Source organism: Eubalaena glacialis, chromosome 13 (assembly GCF_028564815.1).
Source record: "Eubalaena glacialis isolate mEubGla1 chromosome 13, mEubGla1.1.hap2.+ XY, whole genome shotgun sequence".
NCBI lineage: Eukaryota > Metazoa > Chordata > Mammalia > Artiodactyla > Balaenidae > Eubalaena > Eubalaena glacialis.
The window spans coordinates 81,286,427-81,303,935 of record NC_083728.1 but is presented as its reverse complement, the minus strand read 5'-3'; the positions used below and the strand labels follow the sequence as shown (position 1 = coordinate 81,303,935).

The window sequence follows — 17,509 nt, the reverse complement described above, 5'->3', positions numbered from 1 at the left end:
GCCCTGCAGGTTGGCCGCACAGTGATGGGCCATGTGAGCCGAGCGACACAGAGAAACCAGGTAGGGTCAGTGAAGGGGAGCCCTCACCTTAGATGGGACCCGAGGAGCTGATGACCAGGGGCAAGGACTGGAGCCTGGGCTCAGGCCCTGGGGGCAGCCCCACCTACCATCCTGAGCACACACATGTGCACCCTGCACACCCAGCCTTATAGGTCCTGGGGTTCCCTGCCTCTGCCCTGAGGGCTGGTGAGGACCCACAGAGATGGGCCTGAGTGCATGAGGACAGAAGTGGTTCATAAGCAGCAGAACCTTGGCAATGTCCTGGCGTGGCTGAGAGCAGACGTGGCCTCCCTTTGCTTGGGGTCTTCAGTTAAAAGACTTGATAACTCCTTGGGGACCAACCCCTAATTGGCCCCTTGCCCAGATTCGTAGCCAGAACACTAGGAGATTTGCCCACATTCCCACCAGCCTTATCAGCCCCCCGGCATGGTGAGGCTGGCTTCTGCTCACCTATCCCACTTGAAGGGACCTCTCCTGGTCTGCACTCTGCCCCCAGCAGCCCTTGGGTATGATGCAGCTGGCCACGGAGGACCGCCACCTCGTTGGGGCTTTTAGGGCAGAGAAAAGGAAGCTGAGGCTCAGAGAGACCAAACAAGTTAGCCAAGGCCCCCCAGCTAGGAAGGGGCTGGGCTGGAAATTGTGTAGAGGCTTGTCTGCTGTAGCTACCACACCCTGCCTTGGGCACGCAGGGGCATTTGCAAGAGTCTAAAAGTCAGATGGTGAAGCTCACGTCCAGGCACCCCTGCAGCTTTTCAGACTTGCTGTGTGACTTTGGGCAAGTGACTTCACCTCTCTGTGCCCCAGTTTACTCAGCTGTGAAATGAGGATGAAAATACTGCCTACCTTATAGGATCGTTGTTCACACTAAATGAGATAGTACAGTACAGGGAAGCTTCCAGCAGTTTTTGGCACCTGCACTATGAAGTGTTGGTTATTATTATCAACATTATTATCTGTGATCTTCTGGGTCTCCTAGAGGTTGCATCTAAATATTTTTTACAATGGTGGGGATCTTTTGGGGTCCTCTTTTTGTTTCCAGGTTGGCAGACTGGGTCACAAGTGTGTTTTGATACCTCTTACCTGTATCACATTGGGGCCATAGAACTTGTTTCCCTCAGAGGTGTTCGTGGGCAGGGCTCTGCTTCTGAGAGGGCGTGGGCGGCTCTTTGGGCTTTGATTTCTTCCCTGCTGGAGACCTTGACCCTTGATCGTGGCACTTGACTCTCTAGTGGGTTCCCAGAGGCGGCCCAGTCTCCTGAACTCTTCTTACTCAGCATCAGTGAAGGAAGAGCACGGGCACTTCTGGTGCTAAGTGAAGTCAATGCCAGTGACTCTGGGGTGAGGAGGATGAGGGAGGGGGGACAGTGGTTACCCTCAAGCAGTTCCGGAGTTCAAGGAGGCATCCCGGACAGACAGACACATGGACAGTGGTGAGGTGTCTAAGAGACGTCATTTGCTTGGTTATTGGTCTCTGCCTTCTTTTCTCTGTGAGGACAGCTTCCCAGAGAATCTGGTCCCTTGTTAGCCCTTTGAGGAGAGGAACCTGGTCTTGAATTTCTTTGTAGCTCCCCTCCTGGCCTGGAGCTTTGGTTGGAATTGATCCAGACCTTAAGATAGCTTTCCCGCCAACCATTTTCTTGCAGACAAAAGATTGTTTATTTCTTTTCTTTCTTTTATAAATTTATTTATTTATTTATGACTGCGTTGGGTCTTCGTTGCTGCGCGTGGGCTTTCTGTAGTTGTGGTGCATGGGCTTCTCACTGTGGTGGCTTCTTTTGTTGTGGAGCACGGACTCTAGATGCACAGGCTTCAGTAGTTGTGGCACACGGGCTCAGTAGTTGTGGCACGCAGGCTCAGTAGTTGTGGCTCTCAGGCTCTACAGCGCAAGCTCAGTAGTTGTGGTGCACGGGCTTAGTTGTTCCGCGGCATGTGGGATCTTCCCGGACCAGGGCTCGAATCTGTGTCGCCTGCATTGGCGGGTGGATTCTTAACCACTGTGCCACCAGGGAAGTCCAAAGATTGTTCATTTCTTACTGACTAGTTATTGAAAGGAAATGTGTGATTTCTGGGACCTGTCTCTGAGTCTGTGTTTCTAGAGGACGCACACAAAGCCCTGTGGATTTTTAGTTATTTTGCAGTTTCTGTGGCATGCCGGCCTCTCCCCAGGTATCTTTCAAATCTGGAACCTGTTCTTTTATCCACACGACCTTCCGGGTTTCTCTCCTTCACCTGGATTTTGCAGTCGGGGAAGCAGGAAACATATCTGATTCTGTATGTTCCATGATATAAAGACAGGGCTGGACGCTGAGCTGAGCTGACTGCTCCCTTCCCCAGATCTGCCTGCCTGTGGGCCATTGCACGCCACCTTGGCACTGAGCACTCGCCACCTGGTCAGCTCTGCAGGAACTCGGAAATGAGCGGGGGATGCTTCTTCCATGTCAGCCCTAGTCTGCAAGGTGTGGGATACCCAGATCTGTGTGGTTTGGAAACACCATCTGAGCATCATCAGGCCACAGGGAGGATTGGTCCAGCATCAACTCCAGGGGCAGGATCCGTACCTGTCCTCTTCCTCTGTGCAGTCTCTAGTATTTCTAAGGCCTCTGTGGCCTCCCTGTTTCCTTTTCATCATCCATCCTTAATCTCCCTTCCCGCACTCATCTGCTGCCTTGGGCATTGGGTGTCTGATCAGAAGTAATGTATGTTTCAGTCTATGCCTCCTCTTTACAGCAGGTGCTTACGGCCTCAGTTTTCTATCTCTCCAGCATATTGTGGCCGCTCCTGCATATCAGGCCATAAGCCAGGCTTAGAGATTTTTTTAAGGTAGAGTCTGCCTCTCTAGAGCAACAAAACCATGTTGATTTTCATAATGACCGTATTCATATTGTCTACCTATTGGGAAACGCTGAGATGTTGGGCACAGGAAAGGTGAATCGCTGTGAGCTGGGCAAGGTTGGAGCCCGGAGCCCTTTCGGGGAGCAGAGTCCTGGGTGGGTCCTGCAGGGTCTGGGTTGAGTGAAAACTCTGGAAGCCTGGCCCATGGCAATGGGAAATCTACAAAACGGATCAGAGCGGCCAGGAGGGAGGAGGGAGGGGCCAGGCAGGCAGGCTGGTCTTGCCATTAGTTGGTACATTGCATTTGCCCAGGGCTCTCAAAGGCTGGTCTCACCTGATCCTTATGAGGACCTTAGCCAGGCACCTAGAACTAAATACAGTGAGGATTATTTTGACAGTTTTAGAGATGATAAAAACATGAGCACTGTGCCCAGGGTGACAGGTTCAATGTGTGGCAGAGAGCTTCTTCCTTCTGAGATTCCCCCATGATTTATTGAGTGGCCACCTTGACCGTGAAGGGGTAGGACCGGGGGGCCCACGAGTCCCCCCTCAGCAGAGGGAATTGCCTGCTCCGGCCAAGAGGCTTAACCCACCCCTCACCCTTAATGGCAGCCTGACCCCATTGCCTGTAGCTGGAGAAGACGGTGCTGGTACAATGCAGTTTGGCCTTTTTTCTTCTTAATTTCAAGGGCCAGAATCTGTTTAAAAACAAAGGCCCAAAGAAAACAAAGGCCCTGAGACTTCCCTGGTGGTCCAGTGGTTAAGACTCCCCGCTTCCAATGCAGGGGGCACGGGTTCGATCCCTGGTCAGGGAACTAAGATCCCAAATGCCGAGTGGTACAGCCAAAAAAGAAAGAAAGAAAGAAACCAGGCCCTGGAGTGCATGCTCAGAGTAGGTACGTGTGTACGGTCGGGGCGCTTGCGTGTATGGTGAGGAGTGGGCTGAGGAGGAGCAGCTGCTAGCCTGCCAGGCTCAGAATGGCTGCCGGCCCTGTCAAGGGGGCTCCGAGGGACCTTCTGGGATGTGCCCTCCCCCGGAGCACCACGCAATAAATGAGATGATTCCCACCAACTGCCCGCGAGCCCATCAATAACCATTCTAATCTCCTCGGCAGCCCCCAGTAGTGAATTTACAGCATCGAGGTAAAAATGAGGCTGCATGATCAATGGATCCCTGGATGGTCTCCTCTAGGAGACACAAATGTATATTGTAACAAAACTTTATTTTCTTCTGAAAATTGCCTACATGATTAATATGGCCCAACACAGCCCAAGCTGTTCAGCATAAAAAAACAGCTGTATTTCTTGCTCTCTCTTCAGTGCTGCTTCCCTTTCACTCCATCCCTTCCTCTTGTTCCCTTTGTTTTGCTCTGGAGCACATTGTGCCGTATACCGTACAGTCTCACACGGAGAGGAGGAGGATGCATTGAAATGCACTAGCTCTGGATTCCATTCTGCTCTGTTTCCACTTGGTATTTCTGATGTGGCTCAGACTATTCATAAAACCAAATTCCCTAGTGCTCCCAGGACAGAGTGCTGGTGCTTCCATCACTGAGCCATGCAGAGCCAGTTCCCTGGGTACCAGCCATCTCTTACATCACTGGGCGCCCCCAGGGTGGCCCAAACCCTACGCCCCTGAGTCCAGCCTGGATGAAAAACATTCTTCTCTTTCACCCTGTCTTCAGGGATGGGGGAGTTGCTGGATATTAGAAGGGGGGACCTCTTAGGCAGGTGGTCGCATTTCCAGTCCCCGGGGAGATTCTAGGAACGCTTGCAGGAAGAGTTAGGGTGTGTCAGGCAACACAGTCCTAGCAGGTAGAGACCGCTCTTCCTTGATTATGATACATTTCATGTGTGTTTCATGTCTTTTCCCAGAGTGTAAGCTCCATGAGAGCAGAGGTCTCCTGTACTGGGTACTTGGTGCTGGGTACTTAGTGCTGGGTACTTGGTAGGTCCGATAGATGTCTTAGTTTGGGTTCTCCCAGAAACAGACCCTGAAACAAAGATTTGAGTGCATTAGTTTATATGGGCAGTGAAAAGAGCACCGCTAAGGGGAAGTAGGACTGAGAAGGGAAGGTGTCCCCAAAAGAGGGTGTTATGCAGATTGCTACCGTGGGTGATGGAGCTTAATCCCACTGGGGGAAGCTCTGGGAGCCAGTGTAAAACCCACCCCTCAGAGTCAATCACCTCAAGGGCTGAGGGAGCTGGGGTATCTATACATCATCTCCCAGCTGCCTCTGGATGAGAAATGACGGGGGTGAGGCAGTTGCTCAGAAGGCAGCAAAGCAGGCTCCGAGGAAGGAAATGCGGGAGCCTGGTGTGGGAAGTCGGGCAGGTGTGCACTGAAGTGAGACCAGGGGGTACGTGTGGGCGTGGCAGCCCGGGAAACAGTCGATGTGTGCCCAAGACTGATGCTTTCTCATTCCTATGGGGTGGTACATTTGGGAGAAGTGGAGCTGGATTTCTTAACTGTCTCCTCTTTAGGTTTTATTCTCAGATATTAGCCAAGAGAGGCCAGGAGGGAACCAGCGATTCTCACCTTGGGAGGACGTGTACCAGGACTGGGCTGACAGCCTTACCGTGTGCAGCCGCAGTGCCCATGCCTTGCTCCTTCCTCTGACTCTGCTGTCCCCTGCTTGTCTTCCCCCAGGTGTAAGGAGCTGAAGTACTCCAAGGAGCTGCCCCAGATATCCATCATATTTATCTTCGTGAACGAGGCCCTGTCGGTGATCCTGCGGTCAGTTCACAGCGCGGTCAACCACACGCCGACCCACCTGCTGAAGGAAATCATCCTGGTGGATGACAACAGTGATGAAGGTATGGGGGCCGCCAACCTGCATGCAGTTGTTGGAGAAGACAGTGCACGCACACGATGTCAGCAGGGGGGAAGGGTCACTTTCATTCCATCCTGAGCCCAAGTGACTTTGTCTCCTGTCCCTGGGGCATAGCTGGAGAATGGGGGGCTGTTTTGGGGGGAAGAAATCCAGGCAAACACTAGTTAATTAGTCCTTGAGTCCTCTAGGGCTCTTAAGAATAAACTACTGGTTATGTGTCTGGACTCATTTCCCCTCTTCATGTTACCTAAAGCAGATGACATTGAAGAGCTGAATTCCTCCGCGATCCCCACCCCCCATCCCATCTCCTTGATCCTTTTCCCAGAGGCAGAAGAAAAAGGGAAATTCTGTCCTGTGATGGGAACTGTTGATCATATGTCAGAATTCCCCTCTGGGCCACTGCGCCCAAAGTGACTGTCAGTAGAAATGCACAGGGTTTGCAGATCTTTAGGAGTTCAGTTCTACTAGGAATGATGGCTCAATTAAAAAATATAACAAATACTTTTTATATTTGTTGTATGAGAATATCAAAACTCCTTTGAAGTCCTTGGAGACGGAGGCCTAGTGTGAAAGTGGTGGTAAGGGGGTTGCTTTGGCTAATTGTACCTCTGTGTTGGATCCCAGCCTACAAAATCACTGCAGGGAGAAACCCGCACAAGCCGATGACATCAAAGAAAGGCAGCCAGTGTGCATGCTTAAGGCCAAGGAGGCTTATCTTCTGAGCAACTGAAAGATTAGGAGCAGGCTGAACCCCTTGCTCTCAGTGTGATCAGTAGAAGATTACCCCGTGCTCCCCGGTCAGGAGAGGGTGAGGAAGAGACAGGACAGTGTCCTGGGTCCTGTTGGAAACCTGATTATCTTCAGGAGCTCCAATGAGCTCACGTTTCATCGGCCCAGGAGTCGAAGTTCCCCCTGACCCTTCTGAACTAGCTGATTGTTAACCAGTGAAGTGTTTGAGTGGGTCTGGACCCAGCATTACACCCATCAGGGCACCACCATCTCCCGGGCCTCCAAATTTTGAGGACTGATGGGTCATTTGCTGGATTTTTCACATCCTTATTTTAAAACTTACATTGAGAGTCTTCTTGGGAGAAGGAGGTTCTTTCAGTTCCCTGAAGCCTCTAAGTCAGCCGGCAAAGTCATGGCTCACAGTGGCCTTCTCTGCAGCCTCTCTGTGTGCCCCTGCAGACCTCTGGCTTCAGAAGTACTTCCAAACCCTCTGCAGGGAATCCTGACTCCTACTTCCCTCCTCCGTTTGCTGGCTAAATCCCTCTCGTCCCCCGGGTGTCCCCTATGTGTCACTTCCTGGGAGATTCCTTTGCTGACATCGTAAGACCCTTGCTCTGTGCTGCCTCAGCTCCCTGTATCCTCCTGTAGCACATAGCACAAGATCGCTGTGCCTTGCATAGCTGGACTCCCAGTACTGGGCAGGACTTGGTTTCACAGGGCCTGGCTGGTAGCCAGCCCTCTGTGAGTCTCACCCTATCACCGAACACAGGTTCGTGTGCCCGACACACAGTGAGGCCAAACAAACCGAAATGTCAGGGTTTGGCGCAGAGAAAGGTTTATTGCAGGGCCATTCAAGGAGACAGGTGGCTCATGCCAAAAAAACCCCCAAACTCCTTGAAGGATTTCAGCAAAGCACTTTTAAAGGCCGTGATTAGTTGTTGCAAACATCTCGGTGTCAGAATCCTTTGTTCTTGTAGTTGTCCATGTAGGCCAGGTCAGGATGTTCCTCTAAACCTCCAAGACAAATGTTATTCTGTTCTGCAACTCTTTATCACTACATGAATGGAAAAGTGTTATACCCTTAAAGGTCAGAGCCTTGAAAATAGGCTATCCTGTATATCAGGCTAAAGGCAACATTCTTTTACAAAAGGTGAAGAGCCAACATGACTGAGCACAGGCAACAGAGCACAAAGGTTAAAGTAAAAGGAACAGATCTAATATGGAGTCAGATTTGTTCTTCCCTGTTACAACCCAGCCAGGGAGTAAATGATGAAGCTGAATAGGGCTGGGAAAGGGCTAGCAGGGGCAAGCAACGAAGTGACCAGAGGTGGTGCAGAGCAGAGCTAGCAGACCCAGAGAAGAAAGCAAACAGTAGGTGCTGGACTGAATTGGGGTGAGGACTCACTACCAGTGGGGCTCCTTTCCCCGAGGAAATCTCAGCAGACCCAGCCCAAGAGGAAGAAATGGAAGAACAGGTCAGTCTCAACCAGAACACAAGCTCTGTGAGAATGGGGGTCTCCAGTAGATGTCTTAGTGTGGGTTCCCCCAGAACAGCCCCTGAAACTAAGATTTGAGTGCATTAGTTTATTTGGGAGGTAAAGTGCATCATTAGAGGAGTGGGGAAGTAGGATAAGGAAGGGAAGGCAAAGCCAGAGTAAAACCCACCCCTCAAGAGTTGACCTGCTCAAGGGTGAGGGAGCTGGGGTATTTATATACACCTTTAGCATCAGATGCTTTCACATCAGAACCTCCTGGAACCCTGACCTGGAGGAAGTTCTGCATCAAGAGGTCTGGGGTGGGTCTGAGAATTTGCATTTCTACAAGCTCTCCAGTGATGCTGCTGGTGTAGGGACCACACTTTGAGACCCACTGGGTTAAGTACCATTTCAGTGGTTCACACTTCAGGTCTAAATGAAGATGTTTAATGGGTGAGAAAAAGTAGGGAAGAGGTATTTGTTTCAGTCTGATCATAAAGTTAATTCCCATTCATCCTCCCCTGTCCCCCGAGATACCTGGGGAACCCATAGTGGACTACATTAATATTGTTACCCTGTTTTCATTCCCCAGCTCTAGCCTCTATATTTTCTCCAGGCTAGAAGTGCCTTCTCTTTAACTGGAAGAGGAAGTTAACATTTTTTTCTTTGTGACTAGTATTAACAAATTTTGTATATGTTCTATACACACTTGAAAAGACCCCCTACTCTATAATCATGAAATTGAATTCCTGCCAGACATCAACTTTGTGTGTTTAGCTAGACTATGAGTTTATTTTTTTAAGGCTTTTTGATAATGGTGTTTTAACATCTCCTCCTACAATGACTACTCCTTCCTGTGTTCCTAATAATGTTTGATTTCTGTATCTTGTTGTCAGTTTCTTTGGCAACTGTAGATTTGTATCTAAATGGCTTCACTATTAGCAGTGGTTGTTACCATTATGTAATGCTCCCTTTATCTTAAAAGCATAATTTTTTCCCCCTGCATTGAATTTAGTTTGTCTAACATTAATATTGTTATCCCTGCTTACCTTCTGTTTGAATTTGATTAAAACGTTTTTTTCCAGCCTTACCAATTTTTTTTTCTGATCTTAAAAGTAATGCACGCTCTTTGTAGGAACACTTGAATTTATCAAAAAGCACATATAATTGGACAAAAACAAATACTGAAGAGACTAACCAGAAGCAACTGCTCATTTGCCTGTGTTCTCACCCTCTTTTTTCAATGCATGTTTTACGTTAAGATCCTATAGCAAAAACAAGTTAATGTTATTCTTTTTTCTCCTCTGAACTGTGAAGCATAATATCTCCCTTTTTATTAAGAAAAAGTTCTGCAACCATCATTTTAATGAGGGTAGAATGGTCCATTCTCAGGCTAGTCAAGAATGGCTCAGGTGGAAGCTGCAGCCCTCCACTTCCATGTTATCACATACATTCAAGAAAAAAGAGGCTTTTCAGAGGGCAGACAGCAGAAGCAAGAAGAACTACAATCCTGCAGCCTGTGGAATGAAAACCACATTCACAGAAAGATAGACAAAATGAAAAGGCAGAAGACTATGTACCCAGATGAAGGAACCAGATAAAACCCCAGAAAAACAACTAAATGAGGTGGAGATAGGCAACCTTCCAGAAAAAGAATTCAGAATAATAATAGTGAAGATGATCCAGGACCTTGGAAAATGAATGGAGGCAAAGATCAAGAAGATGCAAGAAATGTTTAACAAAGACCTAGAAGAATTAAAGAACAAACAAACAGAGATGAACAATACAATAACTTAAATGAAAAATACACTAGAAGGAATCAGTTAGCAGATTAACTGAGGCAGAAGAATGGATAAGTGACCTGGAAGACAGAATGGTGGAATTCACTGCTGCAGAACAGAATAAAGAAAAAAGAATGAAAAGAAATGCAGACAGCCTAAGAAACCTCTAGGACAACATTAAGCGCACCAACGTTTGCATTATAGGGGTCCCAGAAGAAGAGAGAGGGAAAGGACCCGAGAAAATATTTGAAGAGATAATAGTCGAAAACTTCCCTAACATGGGAAAAGAAATAGCCATCCAAGTCCAGGAAGCGCAGAGAGTCCCAGGCAGGATAAACCCAAGGAGAAACACGCCGAGACACATAGTAATCAAATTGACAACAATTAAAGACAAAGAAAAATTATTAAAAGCAACAAGGGAAAAATGACAAATAACATGCAAGGGAACTCCCATAAGGTTAACAGCTGATTTCTCAGCAGAAACTCTACAAGCCATAAGGGAGTGGCACGATATAAAGTGATGAAAGGGAAGAACCTACAACCAAGATTACTCTACCTGGTAAGGATCTTATTCAGATTCAACAGAGAAATCAAAAGCTTTACAGACAAGCAAAAGCTAAGAGATTCAGCACCACCAAACCAGCTCTACAACAAATGCTAAAGGAACTTCTCTAAATGGGAAACACAAGAGAAGAAAAGGACCTACAAAAACACCCAAAACAATTAAGAAAGTGGTAAGAGGAACATACATATTGATAACTACCTTAAATGTGAATGGATTAAATGCTCCAACCAAAAGACACAGGCTCGCTGAATTGATACAAAAACAAGACCCATATATATGCTGTCTACAAGAGACCCACTTCAGACCTAGGGACACATACAGACTGAAAGTGAGGGGATGGAAAAAGATATTCCATGCAAGTGGAAATCAAAAGAAAGCTGGAGTAACAATACTCATATCAGATAAAATTGACTTTAAAATAAAGAATGTTACAAGAGACAAGGAAGGACACTATATAATGATCAAGGGATCAATCCAAGAAGATATAACAATTATAAATATATATGCGCCCAACATAGGGGCACCTCAATACATAAAGCAAATGCTAACAGCTATAAAAGAGGAAATTGACAGTAACACAATAATAGTGGGGGACTTTAACACCTCTCTTACACCAATGGACAGATCACCCAGACAGAAAGTTAATAAGGAAACACAAGCTTTAAATGACACAATAGACCAGATAGATTTAGTTGATATTTATAGGACATTCCATCCAAAAACAGCAGATTACACTTTCTTCTCAAGTGCGCATGGAACATTCTCCAGGATAGATCACATCTTGGGTCACAAATCAAGCCTCGGTAAATTTAAGAAAATTGAAATCATATCAAGCATCTTTTCCGACCACAACACTGTGAGTTTAGAAATCAATTACAGGAAAGAAAACCATAAAAAACACAAACATGTGGAGGCTAAACAATACATTCCTAAATAACCAAGAGATCACTGAAGAAATCAAAGAGGAAATCAAAAAATACCTAGAGACAAATGACAATGAAAACACGACGATCCAAAACCTATGGGATGCAGCAAAAGCAGTTCTAAGAGGGAAGTTTATAGCAATACAAGCCTACCTCAAGAAACAAGAAAAATCTCAAATAAACAATCTAACCTTACACCTAAAGGAACTAGAGAAAGGAGAACAAACAAAACCCAAAGTTAGTAGAAGGAAAGAAATCATAAAGATCAGAGCAGAAACAAATGAAATAGAAACAAAGAAAACAATAGCAAAGATCAATAAAACTAAAAGCTTGTTCTTTGAGAAGATAAACAAAATTGATAAACCATTAGCCGGACTCATCAAAAAGAGGGAGAGGACACAAATCAATAAAATTAGAAATGAAAAATGAGAAGTTACAACGGACACCACAGAAATACAAAGCATCATAAGAGACTACTACAAGCAACTGTATGCCAATAAAATGGACAACCTGGAAGAAATGGACAAATTCTTAGAAAGGTATAACCTTCCAAGACTGAACCAGGAAGAAATAGAAAATATGAACAGACCAATCACAAGTAATGAAATTTAAACTGATTAAAAATCTTCCAGCAAACAAAAGTCCAGGACCAGATGGCTTCACAGGTGAATTTTATCAAACATTTAGAGAAGAGCTAACACCCATCCTTCTCAAACTCTTCCAAAAAACTGCAGAGGAAGGAACACTCCCAAACTCATTCTACGAGGCCACCATCACCCTGATACCAAAACCAAAGGTACTACAAAAAAAGAAAATTACAGACCAATATCACTGATGAATATAGATGCAAAAATCCTCAACAAACTACTAGCAAACAGAATCCAAGAATACATTAAAAGGATCATACACCATGATCAAGTGGGATTTATCCCAGGGATGCAAGGATTCTTCAATGTACGCAAATCAATCAATGTGATACACCATATTAACAACTTGAAGGAGAAAAACCATATGATCATCTCAATAGATGCAGAAAAAGCTTTTGACAAAATTCAACACCCGTTTATGATAAAAACTCTCCAGAAAGTGGGCATAGAGGGAACCTACCTCAACATAATGAAGGCCATATACAACAAACCCACAGCAAACATCATAGTCAATGGTGAAAAACTGAAAGCATTTCCTCTAAGATCAGGAACAAGACAAGGATGTACACTCTCGCCACTATTATTCAACATAGTTTTGGAAGTTTTAGCCACGGCAATCAGAGAAGAAAAAGAAATAAAAGGAATCCAAATTGGAAAAGAAGAAATAAATCTGTAACTGTTTGTAGATGACATGATACTATACATAGAAAATCCTAAAGATGCCACCAGAAAACTACTAGAGCTAATCAATAAAGTTGCAGGATACAAAATTAATGCACAGAAATCTCTTGCATTCCTATACACTAACAACAAAAGAACAGAAAGAGAAATTAAGGAAGCAGTCCCATTCACCATTGCAACAAAAAGAATAAAATACCTAGGAATAAACCTACCTAAGGAGGTAAAAGACCTGTATGCAGAAAACTATAAGACACTGATGAAAGAAGTCAAAGAAGACACAAACAGATAGAGGGATATACCATGTTCTTGCATTGGAAGAATCAATATTGTGAAATGACTGTAGTACCCAAAGCAATCTACAGATTCAATGCAATCCCTATCAAATTACCAATGGTATTTTTTACAGAACTAGACAAAAAAATCTTAAAATTTGTATCAAGGCACAAAAGACCCCAAATAGCCAAAGCAATTTTGAGGGAAAAAAATGAAGCTGGAGAAATCAGACTCCCTGACTTCAGACTATACTACAAAGCTACAGTAATGAAGACAATATGGTACTGGCACAAAAAAAAGAAAAGAAAGCCCAGTGATAAACCCACACACCTATGGTCAACTAATCTGTGACAAAGGAGGCAAGGATATACAATGGAGAAAAGTCCCTTCAGTAAGTGATGCTGGGAAAACTGGACAGCTACATGTGAAAGAATAAAATTAGAACACTCCCTAATACCATACACAAAAATAAACTCAAAATGGATTAGAGACCTAAATGTAAGACCGGACACTATAAAGCTCTTAGCAGAAAGCATAGGAAGAACACTCTTTGACATAAATGACAGCAAGATCTTTTTTGACCCACCTCCTAGAGTAATGGAAATAAAAACAAAAATAAACAAATGTGACCTAATGAAACTTAAAAGCTTTTTCACAGCAAAGGAAACTATAAACAGGACGAAAAGACAACCCTCAGAAAGGGAGAAAATATTTGAAAATGAATCAACAGACAAAGGGTTAATCTCCAAAATATATAAACAGCTCATGCAGCTCAATATTAAGAAAACAAACAACCCAATCCAAAAATAGGCAGAAGACCTAAATAGACATTTCTCCAAAGAAGACACACAGATGGCCAACAGGCACATGAAAAGCTGCTCAACATCACTAATTATTAGAGAAATGCAAATCAAAACTACGATGAGGCATCATCTCACATCAGTTAGAATGGGCATCATCAGAAAATCTACAAATAACAAATGCTGGAGAGGGTGTGGAGAAAAGGGAACCCTCTTGCACTGTTGGTGGGAATGTAAACTGATACAGGCACTATGGAGAACAGTATGGAGGTTCCTTAAAAAACTAAAAATAGAATTACCATATGACCCAGCAATCCCACTACTGAGCATATACCCAGAGAAAACCATAATTCAAAAAGACACATGCACCCCAATGTTCACTGCAGCACTGTTTACAATAGCCAGGTCATGGAAGCACCCTAAATGCCCATTAACAGAAGAATGGATAAAGAAGATGTGGTACATATATACAATGGAATATTACTCAGCCATAAAAAGGAATGAAATTGGGTCATTTGTAGAGACGTGGATGGATCTAGAGACTGTCATACAGAGTGAAGTAAGTCAGAAAGAGGAAAACAAATATCATATGTTAACATATATGTGTGGAACCTAGAAAAATGGTACAAGTGAACCAGTTTGCTGGGCAGAAATAGAGACACAGATGTAGAGAACAAACGTATGGACACCAAGGGGGGAAAGCATGGTCGGGGGGTGGTGGTGGGATGAATTGGGAGATTGGGATTGACATGTATACCCTAATATGTATAAAATAGATAACTAATAAGAACCTGCTGTATAAAAAAATAAATTAAAAAAAAAAGAAAAAAAAGGTTTTTAAAGAACTTACAAAAAAAAAGACTGGCTTGGGGAAAGTGTGAATAAAGCCAGGTAACTCTGGATCTGGGTACACAGGCAAGTCAGGGATTTTCCCTTTTAGTTTTTTGTTTTTTCAAGTCGTTTGTTTCATTCAGCTTGAATATTGACATTGGCCTAAGTGAATCCCAAGTAAGAGGCAATTCTTTGTACCTTTGTGCATTATTACACTGAAATCAGTCAGGCAAAATCACTGCTCACCACATCCAGCGGGCACTTTCCTTCTCCAATCCGGCCACATCTGACATTGCTGGCAGCTTGCTTCTTGGCATCTTTCTCCTCTGGAGGCCCTGGCACCACTGTCTTCTGATTGTTCTTCAGTCGCCCTTTTCCTCGGCTTTGTGCTTCAGTTGGGATCACTCATGGTTCTCACCATCAGGATACACTGGGCAACCTCCTCCACTGTGCACATTCTGGGGACCTCCAAAGCCATCCCCCAAGCTCCACACCTGTGTGTCCTCTGTCTCCTAGGTGGCTACCCAGGGTCCCTCTGAGACCATAAACTCAGTCAGTCCAGTGAGTAACTTACCGTTCTCCTTTCATATCCTCATCAAATAGTGATGATTTTATTTCTTGCTTTCCAATCTGGATACCTTTTTTTTTTTCTTGCTTTGTTTTCCTGACTCCTTTATTTTATTTAAAAAAAAAATTTTTTTTTAAAATAGAAGTATAGTCAATTTACAAGATTGTGTTAATTTCTTCTGTACAGCAAAGTGATTCAGTAGTACGTATATATACATTTTTAAAATATTCTTTTCCATTATGGTTTATCATAGGATACTGAATGTAGTTCTCTGTGCTATACAGTAGGACCTTGTTGTTTATCCATTCTGTTTATAACAGCTTCCATCTGCTAACCCCAACCTCCCACTCCACCCTTCCCCCCATCCCCTCCCCCTTGGCAACCAGAAGTCTGTTCTCTATGTCCGTGAGTCTGTTTCTGTTTCATAAATAGGTTCATTTGTCTGACTCCTTTATTAAAAAAAAAAAAGTACTTACTAATAAATACTCGTTATCCTACCATGTCAAGAACAAGAATTGACCTTTATGCTTTCCTAAGAGTTATAAAAGCCTCTTCTGGGGGAGACAGCTAGGTCATCAATGACCCCAGGGAAATACAGGGCTTACCCCAGTGAGGGCACCTGGCAGGGCTATCGTGTGAACCAGGTACTGGGTATAAGGCAAAAATCTGGACAGATGGAATGACGTGTCCTCTATTTTCTGGTTCTGAGCTCATCAAGGCGTACTGCCTTATGTTCAGGAGGAGGTCAGAGCATAAGGATGAAATGAATGACCTCAGCTGGTCCAAGCAGCAGGCGTGGAAAACCAGCACAAACCTAGTCAGCCTCTGGTCAGAACATCTAATTATAGGGAAGAATGGGGACCAGACTCATTCGGATGATCTACCCTCAGCTTTAAGTGTGGTCAGGTTGCAGGAGAGATAGTAATGATAACCCTCAAAGTGTCTGCCTCAAGCCACACCGCTCCCATGTGGACGGTTGGCCATGGTGGATCTATCTCTCTTCCCCATCCTCCTGGAGATCTCCTTTGCCCCCCACCTATGTTGGATCCCATGCCTCTCTCTTTCTTGGTTTACATACTGATTTTGGTGAAACTCAACATCTAGAAGTTTCTTGAGAAATATTACAAGGAAGATAAAATCTTTTGAGATTATCCATGTCTGAAGAAAGCTTTTTCCTGATCTTCTGTGTGAATGATGGCCTGATTGAGTTAGATATCACCTTCTTTCAGAATATTGATGGATTTGCTCCATTATCTTCTGTCTTTCAGTGTTTTTTAGAAGAAACAAAGGAGTCCTGATTCCTGATCTTTTGCGTGTTTCTTTCCTTTCTGGAAGCTTGAATCTTCATTTTGTTCGCAGAGTTTGGAAATTCACAATGATGAGCCTTGGTGTGGGTCATCCAGTGGCTTCAATCTGGAATCTAATGTCAATTTTCGGAAAATTTCTTGGAATATTTAATTGATAATGCCTCCCCATTTTTTCTCAGTTATCTCTTTCAGCATCTCCCACTGTATTCCATTATTAAACCTCCTAAACTGAACCCCCAATTTTCTTATCTTTTCTCTGCTTGCTTACCTTTCCTTATCTTTTTGCTCTGATATATTTGCTTTCTTCAATTTTATCTCCCTTCCATTCTATTCAGTTTTTTATATCTGCTATCATGATTCTGCTTCCAGGTCCTCATTTTTATTCTCTGAAATTTCCTTTTTATAGCGTATTATTTTTATTTAATGGAAGCAATATGTTTTCTGATCCCTTGGAGGATATTAATAATGTCTTGTTTTGTTTTTCTGTTTTTTCCCTGTGTATTCTGTTTCCAGAAGGTGCTTTTTTTCTTTGTTATTTAGTTTCTATCTCCCACCTTGGAGGCTTTCTCGCCCCTCCTGCAAGCCTGTTGTCTGCTCATGATTACGTCTTAAGAGGTGATTAGGCAGCCAGGGGCTGGGGGAGGGAAAATGGGGAGTTAGTGTTCAATGGATACAGAGTTTCAGTTGGGAAGATGAAAAAGTTCTGGAGATGGATGATGGCAATATGCTTGCATAACAATGTGATTGTACTTAATATCACTGAACTGTAAAGGAAAATGGAATATTTCACATTGTTATATATATGTACACACACACACACACACACACACACACACACACACTCTGAGTGCTTGGACTTCCTTGGTTTGACAGCAGAGGGGTCAGACACATCTGTTGATCTGTGAATCCGCTTTCCAGCCTCCCCAGCTTCATGGTTGATGTCTCGTCTTGTGTCTTCTCTGCCCTTGGAAGGTTATGGGTTTATTTATTTATTTTTTAATCCCTTTATTGTAGTGTTCAGTGACTTTTGTCCAATTCACGAGTTAAATTTATTATCTTATCCCAGAAATTCCACTCATTTTTAAGAACTTTTAATAGGAATTGATAACTTGTTCTCCAGATATGTGTACTGTCCCATGAAAAGTATACGAAACTATCTCTTTCTCTGTATCCTCACCAACACCAAGTCTTATTAATCTTTGT

The 17,509-nt window shown here is 44.1% G+C and overlaps 1 protein-coding gene across 1 annotated transcript in view; it reads left to right on the top strand.

The window, feature by feature from the left end:
• GALNT17 (polypeptide N-acetylgalactosaminyltransferase 17) overlaps positions 1-17,509 on the top strand; it is a 446,202-nt gene that overhangs the window by 216,946 nt on the left and 211,747 nt on the right. Inside the window, exon 3 of the mRNA XM_061207933.1 lies at positions 5,543-5,709. Within this exon, the coding sequence (XP_061063916.1) occupies positions 5,543-5,709 (167 nt within the window). The remainder of the gene's footprint in view (positions 1-5,542; positions 5,710-17,509) is intronic.